At 39.4% G+C, this 15,959-nt stretch overlaps 2 protein-coding genes and 8 non-coding genes across 21 annotated transcripts in view; 6 read left to right on the top strand and 4 right to left on the bottom strand.

The window, feature by feature from the left end:
* The window catches only part of depdc5 (DEP domain containing 5, GATOR1 subcomplex subunit), a 35,237-nt gene extending 34,846 nt beyond the window's left edge, over positions 1-391 (bottom strand). For all 12 annotated transcript variants that reach the window (XM_078264877.1, XM_078264880.1, XM_078264881.1 and 9 more), the window contains exon 1: positions 115-391. The gene's annotated coding sequence lies outside the window, so the exon portion shown is untranslated. The remainder of the gene's footprint in view (positions 1-114) is intronic.
* Positions 392-1,024: 633 nt separating this feature from the next.
* LOC144526121 (ras-related protein Rab-36-like) lies at positions 1,025-14,446 on the bottom strand. Its single transcript, XM_078263337.1, is given in 13 exon segments — positions 1,025-3,180; positions 3,272-3,385; positions 3,503-3,593; positions 3,674-3,755; positions 5,152-5,203; positions 5,322-5,386; positions 5,486-5,587; positions 6,271-6,345; positions 6,526-6,617; positions 8,251-8,334; positions 9,105-9,179; positions 9,181-9,260; positions 14,386-14,446. Coding segments are annotated over 13 exon segments (1,035 nt in total). The 3' UTR covers positions 1,025-3,118.
* Positions 11,493-11,564, bottom strand: trnag-ucc (transfer RNA glycine (anticodon UCC)). The gene has a single exon. It is a non-coding gene; the product is annotated as a tRNA-Gly (tRNA).
* Positions 11,674-11,746, top strand: trnav-aac (transfer RNA valine (anticodon AAC)). Its single transcript has one exon. It is a non-coding gene; the product is annotated as a tRNA-Val (tRNA).
* Positions 12,395-12,467, bottom strand: trnak-cuu (transfer RNA lysine (anticodon CUU)). The gene has a single exon. It is a non-coding gene; the product is annotated as a tRNA-Lys (tRNA).
* On the top strand, positions 12,688-12,761 carry trnan-guu (transfer RNA asparagine (anticodon GUU)). Its single transcript has one exon. It is a non-coding gene; the product is annotated as a tRNA-Asn (tRNA).
* On the top strand, positions 13,091-13,164 carry trnan-guu (transfer RNA asparagine (anticodon GUU)). The gene has a single exon. It is a non-coding gene; the product is annotated as a tRNA-Asn (tRNA).
* Positions 14,321-14,394, top strand: trnan-guu (transfer RNA asparagine (anticodon GUU)). The gene has a single exon. It is a non-coding gene; the product is annotated as a tRNA-Asn (tRNA).
* Positions 14,447-15,154: 708 nt separating the features above from the next.
* On the top strand, positions 15,155-15,228 carry trnan-guu (transfer RNA asparagine (anticodon GUU)). The gene has a single exon. It is a non-coding gene; the product is annotated as a tRNA-Asn (tRNA).
* A 656-nt stretch (positions 15,229-15,884) lies between these two features.
* On the top strand, positions 15,885-15,958 carry trnan-guu (transfer RNA asparagine (anticodon GUU)). Its single transcript has one exon. It is a non-coding gene; the product is annotated as a tRNA-Asn (tRNA).
* Position 15,959: the final 1 nt, after the last annotated feature.

Genomic DNA, 15,959 nt, shown 5'->3' with positions numbered 1-15,959 from the left:
ATTTAAAAAGGTATACATGTATTAAGATAACTTATTGTCGTATTGAAGTACACAATAACACATTAAAGTACATCGGTTAGAACAAGTAAACACATTTAATAAATAGAGCAGTACCTGAGCAGTCCCTCCTCAACAACTCAAACTCCTAGCAGCTCAAACTGCCCTGGGTTGTTGACACATGCTAGCCTAGCGTGTGCGTCTAATCTGAGACAATTTACAGCTACTGAACTAGCTAAGTCAACAAACACTAGCCCCAACGTTACAATAACCACTGTAAAGAAAATGCATCCATATAGTTGAAATACGTTAGAGACACCGTTTTAAGATAGAAATAGAAAGCAGTTTACTAGCTAACTGATCTGACGTTAGCTCACACTGGTTGTACTTCCTCCAAAACATGGAGATGTGTGATGTGATTGGTTCGCGCCGGGTCAGAGAGTATCTTAGAAAAGGAAGAGGGCTCACTCCGCTTATTACCATCTTCGCTTTTTTCCCCCAGTATACTTACGAATTCTACCACATTACACACACGTAACACATTTATTTTTAATTGTATGTACATGTACTTGTCAACCCTCGTCATATTTCGATTAAAAAGCAAGAACATACAACTATGATGTGCAGTAAAAGAAAATAAAAAAAACTTAGGATGTGATGCAAGTGTATATTTAATTAATCTTTGTTTAAATACCTGGACCACCGCATTAAAAGACAAGCCTTTACTGTACACATTCAGTTTTTCAGTAGGTGAGAAAGTGCTAATCATTAAGGGATACATTTGCTTGTGAATCTTGCATAGCCATACTTCATAATTGTGAATATCATCATGACAGAACAGTGCAGACAGCTAATAAACCACTTTATTAAACATAATAGGCTTTGACAACAATACTGGTTTCATAAATGCACAGCTGCTTACTATCGTCAGCTTTTGATTCAACGAGTCAAGATATAACTTTAAGAAATGACAAATTATGATCATTATATACTTTTTTTAAAAAGAAAACATAATGGTTTGGTTTCCTTGCTCCCAAATTCCAGCGAATAAACTTTTATTAAACCTTAATCACCCACAGTAATGGGTGAGACATATTTCACAACAATACTGAATGATAAAAAGAAATAAAAAATAAAATAAAAAAACTACTACAGTAGCAAAGAAAATCTAAAGCATCCATGTAAGGGTTTCACTAGGGACAATATTAGCCTGTCCCAAATAAGTCTATTACTATCCACCTCTGAAATGATGCGCATAATAGAGTTTGTATTTTACAAATATTGCAGGATTGACCAAGAAGAAGACCTTACTCAGAACATAAACTGATTTTAAAGGTCCTATGACATGCTGCTTTTTGGATGCTTTTATATAGGCCTTAGTGGTCCCCTAATACTGTATCTGAAGTCTCTTTCCCGAAATTCAGCCTTGGTGCAGAATTATAGCCACTAGAGCCAGTCCCACAATGAGCTTTCCTTAGGACGTGCCATTTCTGTGTCTGTAGCTTTAAATGATATTGAGGAGGAGAGAGGGGGGGCAAGGTGGAGGGTGGGGGTGTGGCCTTGACCAAATAATTTCTAATAAGGGAAGAAGTTCCACTCTCTCGTTACTTCCGGCTTCTGAACTGGTTGCAGTTCCACTCTTGATCCGTATAGGGGAGCTCACAGGCCAGTGCAGAATGAATGGGACTCTATGGAGCTATACCCCTCAAAATACACTTTCAGGATATAATTTTTTGTCTAGTAATCTGAAAGTTGCATTCGAAAGGGGAGGCTAAGAAAATACACACTGCTGGGTGTTAGATTTTTTTAAAGTGGCTTTTTTGTTCTAAAAAACCTTTTAAAATGTCAATGACGTCATAAACATATACGGCCAGAGATACTGCTTTACGGCAAGCTCTGAGTCGCTTCCTTTGTTCTCTCGAAGCATCGACAACACAGCTGACAGGTTAGCCTCTCCCTGTTAATACACGTGCTAGAAAGAGGTTTGCTAATGTTTTAAAGACCACGCCGAAATATTCACTCTGACATTCTGGTTCTGCTTCGGATGCCGTCAAGCGGGATCTCCGATCGTAATCAGTCCTTCACTGACCAATCAGCATTCATTAGCAGAATGCTAGCGTGTTATGGGCAACAACGACTCAACCTGTAAGAAATCAAAAGGACACAAGTACTCGTTCATTCAACTTTTGACCTATAATCCATGTTGAACTTGCAAAAACTACAATCAAATTTGAGATTTCTCAACGACAATCAGGCGAAAGAGACAAATTTAGCTGTCTAGCTCCATAGAGTCCCATTCATTTTGCACTCGCCTGCGATCACACCCAGTGGAACTCTGGTGGAACTGCAACCAAATTCGGTACAATGGGGCTAAATAAGGAGTGGAAAGGCTTTCCGTAGACCGGCTTTGCCTTGACCAACTGCCTCTTTACTTGTTTGCATGCCATGATGTCTCTCTCTTTCTCATGGGCGGGCCAAATTCTCTGGGCGGGCAAAGCAGAGAAAGGGGAGGTAACCTTCCTCCTCATGAGGTCATAAGGAGCAGATTCCAGATCGGCCCATCTGAGCTTTCATTTACTGAAAGGCAGAGCAGGATACCCAGGGCTCAGTTTACACCTATCGCCATTTCTAGCCACTGGGGGACCATAGGCAGGCTGGGGGAACTCACATTAATGTTAAAAAACCTCATAAAGTGAAATTTTCATGCCATGGCATGGGACCTTTAAGGAGACACACTGATTTGTCAGATTTGTTATTGCCATAGTATAATAATTTATCTTGGGTTTCCCATGGTCTAAATGATATTGAGAATAAAATACTGACAACTATCCCATAAAAAAGGTCAAATTCATAAGATATAGTATCAGCAAAAAGAGTCCATTATTGTCAGCTTCAAGCCAATAATAATTGGCTTTCAGAAGCGCATACTGGTTGAACCTTTTTCAAACGTCAGAACACATGGCAGTTTTGATAACATAAGGAACCTAATGGAACATGTCCTAAGGCACATTTCAGACCAGTGGAACATGGTCAGTCACTTTTGTTTCGGCAGCTGAAGTTCAGAATAGAGCACCTGTCTGGTTCCGCTCTCCTAAACGGCTCACTTTGAGAGTTCTTTTCATCAGCAGCAGCTTCTCTTCGTGTCTTGGGGCGCTGCCTCATCCAGGTTGACACGATCTGATTCTGTCAAGACAAACATTGAGGGTAGATTTGTATACCCTCAAGGCTTCCATTATTAACATCTCTGCATGTTAGGAGTAGAGTCATTACTTACTGATACTATTTCCACGTCCGATACTAGCGGGGACCCCATTCTCCATGTCCTTCAGTACGCACTTCTCGAAGGCCAAAGCTGCCACTCTGAAAAAAAACGCCTGCACGTTCTCCCCTGAAAATTAGACAAATGAACAGTTTCTTACAGTGGCTGTCTGCGTTGCCCAGAATCATTGTATTCATGTTGTCATTATGTACCATCCAGAACTGAAGTGTGAGCTCTTGGTTTTACCCGTTTTAGCTGAAACAGCCCAAAACTCTGCATGCATTTCTGTTGCCATCTGGATGGCATCCTTTTCTGTCCTCTGTCTTTCTTCTAAGGGCTTAAGAACAAGACAGTTGGGTAATGTAAGAAAATTGTGTTTGTGAAAATATATATATAAAAAATATAAAATATAGTCACCAGCAGGTCACTCTTAGTGCCAACCAAGAAGATAAAACAGGAGTCAGGCTCATTTTCGCTCATGGCCTCCTCTAACCATTGCCTATGAAAACAAAATAAAGTTCTTACATTATCTTACAGTACAACATGCTCTTGCACTGGATTTTAGATAGATAGATAGATAATAATGGATGTTGGATGGATGTAAATATATTTCTTCACGTCTTTGAAGATGGGTTGCTGATTTAGTTTTTTTTAAATCACTGATACTGCGATATCAATGGTTGCGGAGAGTGATCAACACCAACTGCTCAAATATCTCTTAGCTATCTGATGAGCCTTTTAGCCTGGTTCCAGATCTCTGAATCATCACCCACATCTCCTATTTGTTCAGCGATTCAAATATGACTGAAAGTAAAACAAAATGCCTATTCAGTCTGATTATCAGGCTAAAAACGTCTGACCTATACAAGATATTACACCTAGACTTAGCATGGTGATACATCTTCACCAGATCTTTTTGTTGCATCTTGCATCTTCACTCTATGTAGCTACATTACTACATTACAGTATGTGATGGCACCATTCGCTGGCTTAAGTGTCATAGTGAGATGCAGTTAGAAAGGTAGTAAGTGGACCTTTGAGTTCAGATTACTTTGTGACACAGATGTCTTGCAACAGGCGGTGCAACAACCAGCGTTCATTTGGAATCATGTTTCTGTCCACTTAATGAGTGTAAGGCCAATATTAACTCTCCTATAGCTCTGATTTTGGTCCCCAGCAAACCCTTAGAAATATATCCGCCTCTTTAGCTGTTAAATGCTCCACCATGTTCACCAGCTAGTCTCCAACTGTGTCCGTCTGCTGTTTAGTGCTAGGCAGGTAGTGTACAGTGGGTCAATCAGAGCTTGTTTGCCAAAAAATTAGCTGCCTGCTATGGCTGATGACAGCAGTGAGAGTGAACCAAAACAGTAAAGGCTGTGGGCCAGCAAACGGCATCGTCAATGTGCAAAAGAAGCTATAAAGCTCTGTACAGCTAAAAGGAACTGTAGAGTTGAGTGATAATTCTCCGACGGTTCATCACTATGAGCAAACCCTTTCAAATGTAAAGTAGACGTGTGATCCAATTGTTAATATAAAAAGATTTACTATAGCTGCTGTCAAATCTAAGACACTAATTCTATCCATCCATCTGCTGTCTTGTCTGGGTCAGAGTTAAGGTATGGTTACATTAGCCTTCCATTAAATGAAATTTCCCCACATCAGCCTCCAGAAAAGATCAGCTCAGATGTGGGTAATAAATAAATATTGATAAGAGTGATCACAAACTGTAAATGTGATGTTCCAGACGTAGTCTGGTCTTGTAATATTGAACTATAGGGGAGGATCCCACACTGCTAGATTAAATAAAATATTCCATTCCCAAACACAGTGCATTATTGTTATTATTGTCCACAACTGTAGAATAAGCCCAATGATAATGTTATAATCAGACCCACCGTGTATGCTCTAGGGACTTAATGTCTGCCATGTCAAAGACCGTGATTATGACTGGAAAAGATGGACAAGAAGTTTCAGTATTATTATTTAACACCAGCTAAAAATGCATGCTCACCTAGCATCAGACCCAGAGTTAGTTATAGAGTTAGTTATTACAATAATGTTTTACCCTGAGCACCTCTGTAGTATGCAGAAGCGATGCATTTGAATTTTTCCTGGCCAGCAGTATCCCAACTACAAAAAAAAATTAATAAAAAGTAAGCATGAATGGCGAAAACAGAAAGTACTCTAAAGTTACATATATGCAGAATAACTTAAAACCAAACTACTCACATCTGAAGGGAGAAAGGTACTCCAGATATCTCAAACCTCTCAATCTCAAAGTCTACACCTATGGTGGCCTTGTAGTCTCTTTCAAATACATCTTTACAAAACCTGAAAACAGCATAAACACATCAAGTTGTTGTTTTTTTTCTTTTTGTCCATGGTGGTCAGAACTCAGACAAACTAAAACAGTCCCAGGTCTGTTCTATTCTGTAATCCTGTTTCCTTTTTGTTTGTTTTTTTAGCTTCTTATTGGTACCATCAGTCAGTTCCAACAGATAACTGTGTTTAATATGGGCAAGAGCAATGCTCTAAAATGTCTATATAAATGCTATAGCAAGGGTTTCCAGCCTTTCCAATCTTGTCGACACCCTCCAATAAAGTCACAAGATAAATCTGATTGTGAGACGAATAGCAGGACATTGAAAGCAGAAAAAAACCCATTTCTGAGGCACATCATTAGTGATATATCTTTCTGGTCTTTGCCCTTTGCTTGTAAATAACTGGATAATATTCACATCTTTAGGCCCCTAAAAGTATTCAAATAAACAATCTGAGAAGGACAAATTACTCCTCAATTGAACTGGCCACTACCCACAGACATATGCAACTTGTGATGAAGGATCACAGGTAGACATAGCTTTACTTTAAGGGGTCACTTGCCAAAAAGGTTGGGAAACACTGATCTGAAGAACTCGTCCACTTTCTGCAGGACAGTAAAACAGATCTGATTTTGATACAGTCACCTCAGTTATACAGGTTATGTCTTCATTGGCTAATTGTTGATAAAGTACCTATTAATGAGGCAGGTCTTCCCCACATTAAGGTCTCCAACAACCACCACTTTTGACATTTTCTGTCGGTCCCACCTTTAAAGAAGACAACAGATTTTTAACATCAGTGTAAGATGTAAGAAAAGAAAAGATTGACTTTATTGTCCTGAAGAAAATTTGTCTTGGACGCATACACACACGGTATCTGTAAAGGCTTTTCATGTAACGTTCAAGCAAAGCTACAAATGATGCATTATCCCAAAGCGGGAGACTCACGGCTGATGCCTGTCGGCTCCATCTTTACAGGCTGCTTTAGCCTGAATGTCCCAGTCTTTCTTCAGCTGCAGAGAGGCATTAGGCGTGTACCACTGAAAAGAACAGGACCATATATTACTGACATGTATTCTGCACAAAGCCACTGAATTCATGTTATAACAACAAGAATAAGTCCACAGCCATGCTAGAGGCTCTAGGCGTTGAGCTAAATGCTAACATGCTCACAATGTCAATGCTAACATGCATATGTTAGGCAGGTATAATGTTTACCGTGTTTAGTGTATGGAATGTTAACATTAACGTATTAATAATAAACACAAAGTACAGCTGAGGCTGATGGGCTGTCATTAGTTTTGCATGTATTTAGTCATAAACGAAAGTAGTGGACAAACTAAATGTTTGACCTGATGATGGAGCTAGATGAAAAGTGAAAGGATCACCAAAGTTATTACAATTCATCTTGAGTGGGACATGGATGTTTTGTACCAAATTTCAGGACAATCTATTTATTGTTAAGACATTCAAAACCACAAATGTTAACCTAATGGTGGCACATGAGGTAAAGTAAGAGGATCAATCACCAAAGTTGACATGCATAGCATGCATTGTCTGAAAACCATGAATGTCTGTAGACGTGATAGGTTGAGGTAGGTAGAGGTTGATTGGTAGATGTTGAGATATCACAGGAAAAGAACATTTTGATTTGAAGATGGCACTAGATGAAAAGTCAGGGGATCACCAAAGTCATTAGTAAGTAAGTAAGTACGTAAGTTTTTTTGTATATACTAGGAGTCAAACTAGGGCTGAACGATATGGGAAAATAATCTAATCTTCCTTATCTGTATTTTTATTTTTATTGAAAAATAAATATGAATCTTACTGATCTCCTGTCAATAACAGTATTGTAACAAATCACACAAACTAAAGTTCACACTGACTAATAGCTCTACCACTGTCTAACTCAAAGCCTAGTTGTAAACCGGAAGTTAACCGTTCCTGCCTTAGCTTCAAGACCGTGGCCGGGACGTTGATGCCCCCCCTTTAACTGTACCCAGCAGTTGAGAAGCAAGACACCAGAACTTTCCTTGGGCTTGCATTTGCATTTGTTCATAGACAAACTAGGCCTAACACCTACACTGTACATTTACTACCACTTGACAACTTTACGACTAATTTTATATATATGATCAAATAAATAATGTAAACATGTGGATTGTACTGCGAGCATCAAAGGATGTGAGACATTCCATTTTAACAACACAATTTAAGATATTTCCAACTATTCTGTAACTGGCATGTGTTATATAGAATTGAATAGAAACACTAAGGTTTGGGATTGACAGTTGTGAGTTCACCCCATTAGAAGAAGTTATTAAACATTGTAGATTCCTGTCCAAATAAAGTGCTTAATGTAATATTTGGAGAGGCTTTAGAGGGCAGACGCATATGTTGACTGAGTCTGGGATTGGGGAGCTGACTTCAACAGGGGAATTACCCTAAGTGCTGTGGTCTGACACTGATTTCACTATCTGAGAAAGTCAGTTAGAAGTCACACATATCCAATAAAATGAACATCTTCTAGACTGCCGCTCCTACCATTTTAACCACAGTAATCTCACAGTAAAAGACAAGGGTTTTCTTTAACCTGTATTGAACTGGAGCAGATCATTATCACCACAGTATATTGGACAAAAAAAATACATGTATAGAAAAAACGGGACCTACCTTTGGGAATTCCCTGATGACTCTGTCTCTGCTGATGGGTGGAGGGAACGGAATCATCCTATTCCTGTTATCCTGCATGGCGACCTGTGAGGGAGTGTGTAACATAGAAGTTAGCCTTAGGCCTATATAAATACCTTTACCTCAGGCACTCCTTCAATTTGTTTGTGTGCATTTTTACAAAGGTCATATGTTCTCTGAACAGAGCGCCAGGTCCCAAATTCTGAGTCTCATTTAGCTTCATTACGTACATCTACATAAAGTACAATGTGTGTGTGGCAGACAATCAAATAAAAGGTGGTTGCTAGTGTTCATCAGTGACAACATCCATAACAGGGTTACAGACAAACACCGCTATTTCTCAGGCTGTAGTTTAAGAAGATGCTAGTGCGGCTTCTGCATTGTAAAGTAACCAAGTACAAGGCCGGAAGTAATGTGACTTAGTCTTCAAAACAAAAACACACTGGCAAAAGTCGGATAAAAATGATGAAAGCATGTTCTCAGCTATGGTTCTCACCCTATACGTGCAGTCTTTATTACCAATTATGTTGTGTTGTGTATTGATATTCTGTGTTTTTGTATTTCCTCCCCCCTGCCCTATCCATAGACTATATAAAACAAGGTCCTATCCCAACAACTGCATTACACTCTTAAGCAATGATTTACGGTTTTAGTTTGAAGGTCCTGAACGGAAGTCACATTTTGTTTAGCTTACCGTGACAGACAGGCGGCGACAGGCAGATACCACAACCAACTGCACTACTGTTATTTCACAGGTGTCGGCTTTTATTTTCTCAAAATGGCGCTCTGTTACACCGTGGTTCAAATCACGAAGACTGTGAATGGCTTGTACTCACCTCAGATTAAATGACGGCAAAAATCTCCTCGGTTACTTTGCGCGTCTCGCTTGCTGCAGTTGCAAGCCCGGACATTTGTTTGATGAGGAGCTCGTTTCCATGTCAACCATAATGTAGTGCCTGTGTCACGTGATGAAGTGGGGCCTATGGCCTGGCCTATACAGGGTCAGGGGCCCGAAAAATCCCTATCAACGCAAAACAAAAGTAATATAACATCCAGACATACACTAACATCAAAAGCAGGATTAACCTGTTCACTATGCATTAATTATTTGACAACATTTATTTCAAACTTAATAGCCAACTCTTCTCTCCTGCCAACTGTCCTTAGAGCACTACAGCATAATGTTTGGCAACCTTATTTAGATGTGGATTAAAGCTGTCCAGTGCATCCACTATTTTTAAAGGCTTGGGCATTTCATTCTGCCAAAACGCCAACCACTCTTGCTAATTGAATCAGCTTCGTTTCAGTCTCAATACATATTTTCGCACTCTAAACTGTATATAATAAATGAAAAATCACAGTTGTGATCCAGTTAAAAAAATCCTTTAATTATTTCTTCTTATTTGTACTCTGTTTTGAGTTTACAATCTGTCTTTTAACCTTTACGATATTTCCACATCCAAACTCTTAGCACTATAGTATCTATGTATTTGTGCTTTTCAGAATCAGAATCAGAATCAGAAGATTTATCAGTGAGTGTGTGTTCAGTTTCTAATTTCAGACAGTTTTCCAACATCTTTAAATGACTTTGACAACAAAATGTAGTTTATTTTATCTGACCAGTAGGTGGATAACGCTAGCATATCAAACAGAAGAAGAAGAATTTATACCTGACCTTCAGTTTAGTGGGACAGTAGGCCTACTGATTTAATTAATACTTGGTTATAACAATAATACTTCATAAAGATGTTGTAATACACCTATTTAAATTGCAAACACCGCCAGCACCTGAACGCACCTCAAGTCATGTGTCGGTGGCGTGATTGTCGGGCGGTGGAGAGCATGCTGGGAGCGGCGAGTAGCGCGAGGAGCTAATGCGAGGTGTGTGTCGAAAAGGTCAATCGAAGCTTACTTTGTCTAAACTGGCTCTACACGGTGCACTTTAGTATTATTTAGCAATACTACGTGTTTAGAAACATGTTTTGCCAGTTTACTTGAATTTTGGGACGTCTACCGAGTTTGGGAATGAAGAGAACAGGTTGGTAAGATAACCTTACTTTGCGCTAACGTTAGCTTAGTTAACGTGACCACGTTCTAAATAGCAAACCTCAGCTAACGTTAATGCGACATGCTAACGCTAGAAAACGGACTATGTGTTTTAATATCTTTGCCATAATGTTAAGAAGCTTGACTAATTTAGTGAAGTCATCTAAATTAGTGAAACTCATCGGGCAAAGTCGTCTCAAGAGAATTTTTCCAAAATTATAATTCGGTCCAATTTGTTAGCCGATTGTCCGGAGACCACCTGCGCCCTTGAAAACGACTTGTGACGTTAGGGTGAATAAAACGGGTTCAGCATAATTTCGGATTAAAAAAAAAAATATGTTAAACTGTAATTTTGCCAAAACGGGTAAATATAGGGTTTATTTGGACCTGTAAAGGGAAGCATTTATGAACTTGGATTTGAACAAAAAAACAAAATGGCATCTTGATGTAAAGATGTATTGGGTAACGTTACCGTTAATTAGCCAAACGTCGTTAATTAGCCTAATGGAGCTTCAAAGACGCTACAGCCAGGTGACTGATTCAGTCAGACTGTGGTTGGATCTTGAATTTTAGGACAATGTTATTTAAATTGGAACAATATTACAAAAATGCTGGTGCATCAACATTACCAATTGTGTTGTATTTAAAGCATTGCTTGAATTATGCTTTTTTTGTCTTGTGCAGAAGATATATTATGATATTATGTTAAATGTGATATTCTGTTCTCACACAGATGGGTGCACAGTCCATTTATGAAAATTGTTAATGAAAAGTAAGAGTTCCATATGTGAATGAATGTTTGTCTGAAACTGGACACTAACATGAATGTGTATATTCCAATATAGCATATTTTGGCTGAACCCAGCGAGGGATGAAGTTCCAAAAGTACTCCATCCAACAGCAAGCATCTAAAGTGTAAGTAATCCTTATGAGGTCAAGTTGAATGATAATAATACCTTTTTTGTGCTACATTTACTAGTAGTGTTCAAGGTGGGAATGTTGCGCTGTTATTCTGCCTAACCATTCTTTTTTATACTTAAGGACACAAAATTAAGGCACAGGGTAGTCCACTTCGTCTAATATTAATCGCAATCATGATCTTTGCCTCCTACTTAACTTGATCGACTTATTCAAATTTGAGGTTTATTTCAATCGGTAAACAGAGTTTAAAAAAATGATGCGTTGGCCGGGAATCGAACCCGGGTCAACTGCTTGGAAGGCAGCTATGCTAACCACTATACCACCAACGCTTGTTTCATGGGTCTTGCGTAATCCTTTTTATGATGTAAGGCACTGGAGAAAAGTGTGTTAAGACACCTCATTCCATTTAAATACTCTATTGAAGGTCTACACGTCAGCGTTTCCGTAGTGTAGTGGTTATCACGTTCGCCTAACACGCGAAAGGTCCCCGGTTCGAAACCGGGCGGAAACAGACTATTTCCTTTTGTAGGAGTGTGACGTTTCAAGATTCAAAAAGCTTTATTGTCTAATATGTTGTCATGTTAGAACATTTTCTTTTGATTAAAGACAGTGTGTGTGTGATGTGTTAGTAGCATGAGTTTTGTATATGTATTGGGAATGAAGGATTTGTTGTATAATGACTTTTTAGCCAGAGGCACTCTGAACCTTCTTCCTGATGGTAATAGTTATCTATGACAGCCACACACACCAGAATCAGCTTCAGGACAAACATACAAGGAATCTAAATTCAGCTCCAGGTTGTTGAGACTATACCAGCCATTTCCTCTGTCTCTGAAATAGCTGACACACATACATACAGATCCTGGATGCAGGTGGGAGGGGCCAGTAGGGGGTTAAGCAGCTGGTTGTGTAATGTCTGTGTCAGAGCGGGTGAGGTGTGGCTGGTTGTTGGCAATTTGATGGTTCTCAACAGTGTGGGGGGATGGTTCCTGCTCTTGTTGTGGACACATGGATTAGCATGCCTCTAATGTTTAATGTTATATAATGCATGCTTAACCTTAGAGTATTGACAGAAAATCACAGATTAATCAGGACAGAATTGTGCTTTCTCTTAGAAGTATCTGTGGAAATCTTACACAAATCAAAAAGAAAAAGTTGACGCCCAACGTGGGGCTCGAACCCACGACCCTGAGATTAAGAGTCTCATGCTCTACCGACTGAGCTAGCCGGGCTGTTGTTCTAAAGAAAAAAATTGTTTTTTTATGTACTTGCACAGTACCCCTGTGAGTATTGGTACAGCACTCTCACATGAGCGCGCAAAACTAAGGGCTAGGGGTAAGGGGAAGGGTTAAGACAGAGAAATGAGACGCAGCCTTAGTGTAGTCTTTTTCTCTCTCGATGTTCTTGACTTCTCAACATACATAATCGTCTTCTGATGTGGTAGGGGTAACTGTCTCTGTGGCGCAATTGGTTAGCGCGTTCGGCTGTTAACCGAAAGGTTGGTGGTTCGAGCCCACCCAGGGACGGATGCTTTTATGTGTTTTTGTCAAATGCTGGTTGATGTAACACACATACCAGGGCTCCAGACTAACTTTACTAACTAACTTTGTAGAGAGAGAACTTGTAGAGGGCTCCGCGGAGGAGAGATAAAAAAAAACAGAGAGGCAGTGGAGAGGCAGCGGATGCAAGGACGTTAGATGCACCCTTACACCCTCACCCTTAAAAATTTCTCTAGAGCTTCGCCAAATTCATGTCCTGGGAATGACTATGACTACAATTTGAAGGAAATTTGCAAAAAATAATGCTGGTGTCAACTGCTTTGTTGAACATTTGAACACACTTGTAGGTTGTTGTAGTCTCTGTGGCGCAATTGGTTAGCGCGTTCGGCTGTTAACCGAAAGGATGGTGGTTCGAGCCCACCCAGGGACGAGTGGTTTTGCACCTTCAATGGCAATAGACCATGCCCATTTTGACCAATCAGCGTAAAGGTCGTGACACACAACCTTTACGTGGCACACTGAATTTGATAAATATATCAAATTTTTTTAGTTTGATATTAGATGTGAAAAGAAGGAAATGGTTCTTCCATAACATTGCACTTTAGATATGTGTGAATTTCCCACACCAGGAGTAATTTATGTAGTTTTATTATATAGCGATGGATTATCTATTCAAACAATGTTTCTATGTTCTATGCAAAATGTCAAATTTTCTATGAAAGAAAAGATAGAAAATAAATATTTGTGTGTGCTGTAAAGTGCTTTGAAAAAAATTCAATCTGAATCGGCGAAAATTGGTATCGGCTGGTCAAACTCAATGAAAAAATATGAGATCGTTGTTGGTGATTTACAGAGGTGGAAGACTTACTCAGATCATGTATTGCAGTAAAAGCAGAAAAAACTGTGTTGTAGAGTTACAAACTTGTCAGTTACAAGTCCTGCATTCAACATCTTCCTTAAGTAATAGTACAAAAGTACTATCAAAATATACTTAAGTACAAAAAGTAAAAGTGCCTATTATGCAGTGTAATATATCTGAGTGGAGATGGAACTGTCTAGCGAGACACCTAAGTATTTGTACACCGCCACTTTTCTAGTTCCAACCCATCGAGCGTGTTGATGCTAATCGGGTGGGCAGGGGTGGGCAGGGCTGGGCAGCGAACGATTAAAAAGCATGAAATTGCCAGAGATTATGTGATATTATGTGTATATGAGTTATGAGAGAACCCAAGGTAGTTGAGTCTGTCGATGAGCATACAATGGTTATCAGAGTCAAAGGCCTTGGACAGATCAATGTAGACGGCTGCACAGTAATGCTTTTTGTCAATGGTGACAGTGATGTCGTTTATAACCTTGAGGGTAGCTGTGGTACAGCCATGACCAGCACGGCAGCCAGATTGTTTAGCGGAAAAGATACATTTTGAAAAAAAATGCCCCAAAATGTTGGACGGACTGATTAATACATGTTGGATTTGAGGGAAATTTGTAAAAAAAACACACACTGCTGGTGTCAACTGCTGTATTTAAAAAATAAATAAATAAATAAATTTAAAAGAAATAATTGAACACACGGACAGGTTATCGTAGTCTCTGTGGCGCAATTGGTTAGCGCGTTCGGCTGTTAACCGAAAGGATGGTGGTTCGAGCCCACCCAGGGACGAGGTGGTTTTGGGCAGCATGGTGGCCCAATGTAGCACTGTGGCCTCACTCATGGATTTGAGGGAAATTGGTAAAAAAAAAAAAAAAAAACACTGCTGGTGTCAACTGCTGTATTTAAAAAATAAAAAAATAAAAAAAATTGAACACGCGGACAGTTTATCGTAGTCTCTAGGATGGTGGTTCGAGCCCACCCAGGGACGAGGTGTTTTGGGCAGCATGGTGGCCCAATGGTTAGCACTGTGGCCTCACAGCAAGAAGGTTCTGCTTCTGATCCAGGTGGTTCCGGGCCTTTCTCTGTGGAGTTTGTATATTCTCCCCATGTTTGCGTGGTTTCCTCCGGGTGCTCCCGTTTCATGTACTAGGTTCTCCACTCAGTGCCCTTGATCAACCACTGACTCAGGTCTTTTATTCTCCCTGAAACAAGTGTCCTTTTATTTTTAAAGTATTTTTTTTTTAAATTGCAACTTTTTTGCAATTTTCACTGTCTCTGCAATTTCATCGCAACAAAAGTACAAAAGACATCGCAATTTTGTAAAAAAATTTTTTTACAAAAGCTGCCGCAAAATCAGGCATTTTAAGCCGCAACAACCATTTAAAAAAAATGCCCCAAAATGTTGGACGGACTGATTAATACATGTTGGATTTGAGGGAAATTTGTAAAAAAACAAAAAAATAAAAAAACACTGCTGGTGTCAACTGCTGTATTTAAAAAAATAAAATAAATAAATAAATTTAAAAGAAATTATTGACAGGTTATCGTAGTCTCTGTGGCGCAATTGGTTAGCGCGTTCGGCTGTTAACCGAAAGGATGGTGATTCGAGCCCACCCAGGGACAAGGTGTTTTGGGCAGCATGGTGGCCCAATGGTTAGCACTGTGGCCTCACAGCAAGAAGGTTCTGCTTCTGATCCAGGTGGTTCCGGGCCTTTCTCTGTGGAGTTTGTATATTCTCCCCATGTTTGCGTGGTTTCCTCCGGGTGCTCCCGTTTCATGTACTAGGTTCTCCACTCAGTGCCCTTGATCAACCACTGACTCAGGTCTTTTATTCTCCCTGAAACAAGTGTCCTTTTATTTTTTAAAGTATTTTTTTTTAAATTGCAACTTTTTTGCAATTTTCACTGTCTCTGCAATTTCATCGCAACAAAAGTACAAAAGACATCGCAATTTTGTAAAAATTTTTTTTTACAAAAGCTGCCGCAAAATCAGGCATTTTAAGCCGCAACAACCATTTAAAAAAAATGCCCCAAAATGTTGGACGGACTGATTAATACATGTTGGATTTGAGGGAAATTTGTAAAAAAAACAAAAAAAACACTGCTGGTGTCAACTGCTGTATTTAAAAATAAATAAAATTAATACATGTTGGATTTGAGGGAAATTTGTAAAAAAACAAAAACAAAAAAAACCACTGCTGGTGTCAACTGCTGTATTTAAAAAATAAATAAATAAATAAATTTAAAAGAAATAATTGAACACGCGGACAGGTTATCGTAGTCTCTGTGGCGCAATTGGTTAGCGCGTTCGGCTGTTAACCGAAAGGATGGTGGTTCGAGCCCACCCAGGGACGA

Source organism: Sander vitreus, chromosome 12 (genome assembly GCF_031162955.1).
Source record: "Sander vitreus isolate 19-12246 chromosome 12, sanVit1, whole genome shotgun sequence".
Lineage (NCBI taxonomy): Eukaryota > Metazoa > Chordata > Actinopteri > Perciformes > Percidae > Sander > Sander vitreus.
Note: the sequence above shows the minus strand (reverse complement) of the source record. Positions and strands in the feature narration are given on the sequence as shown.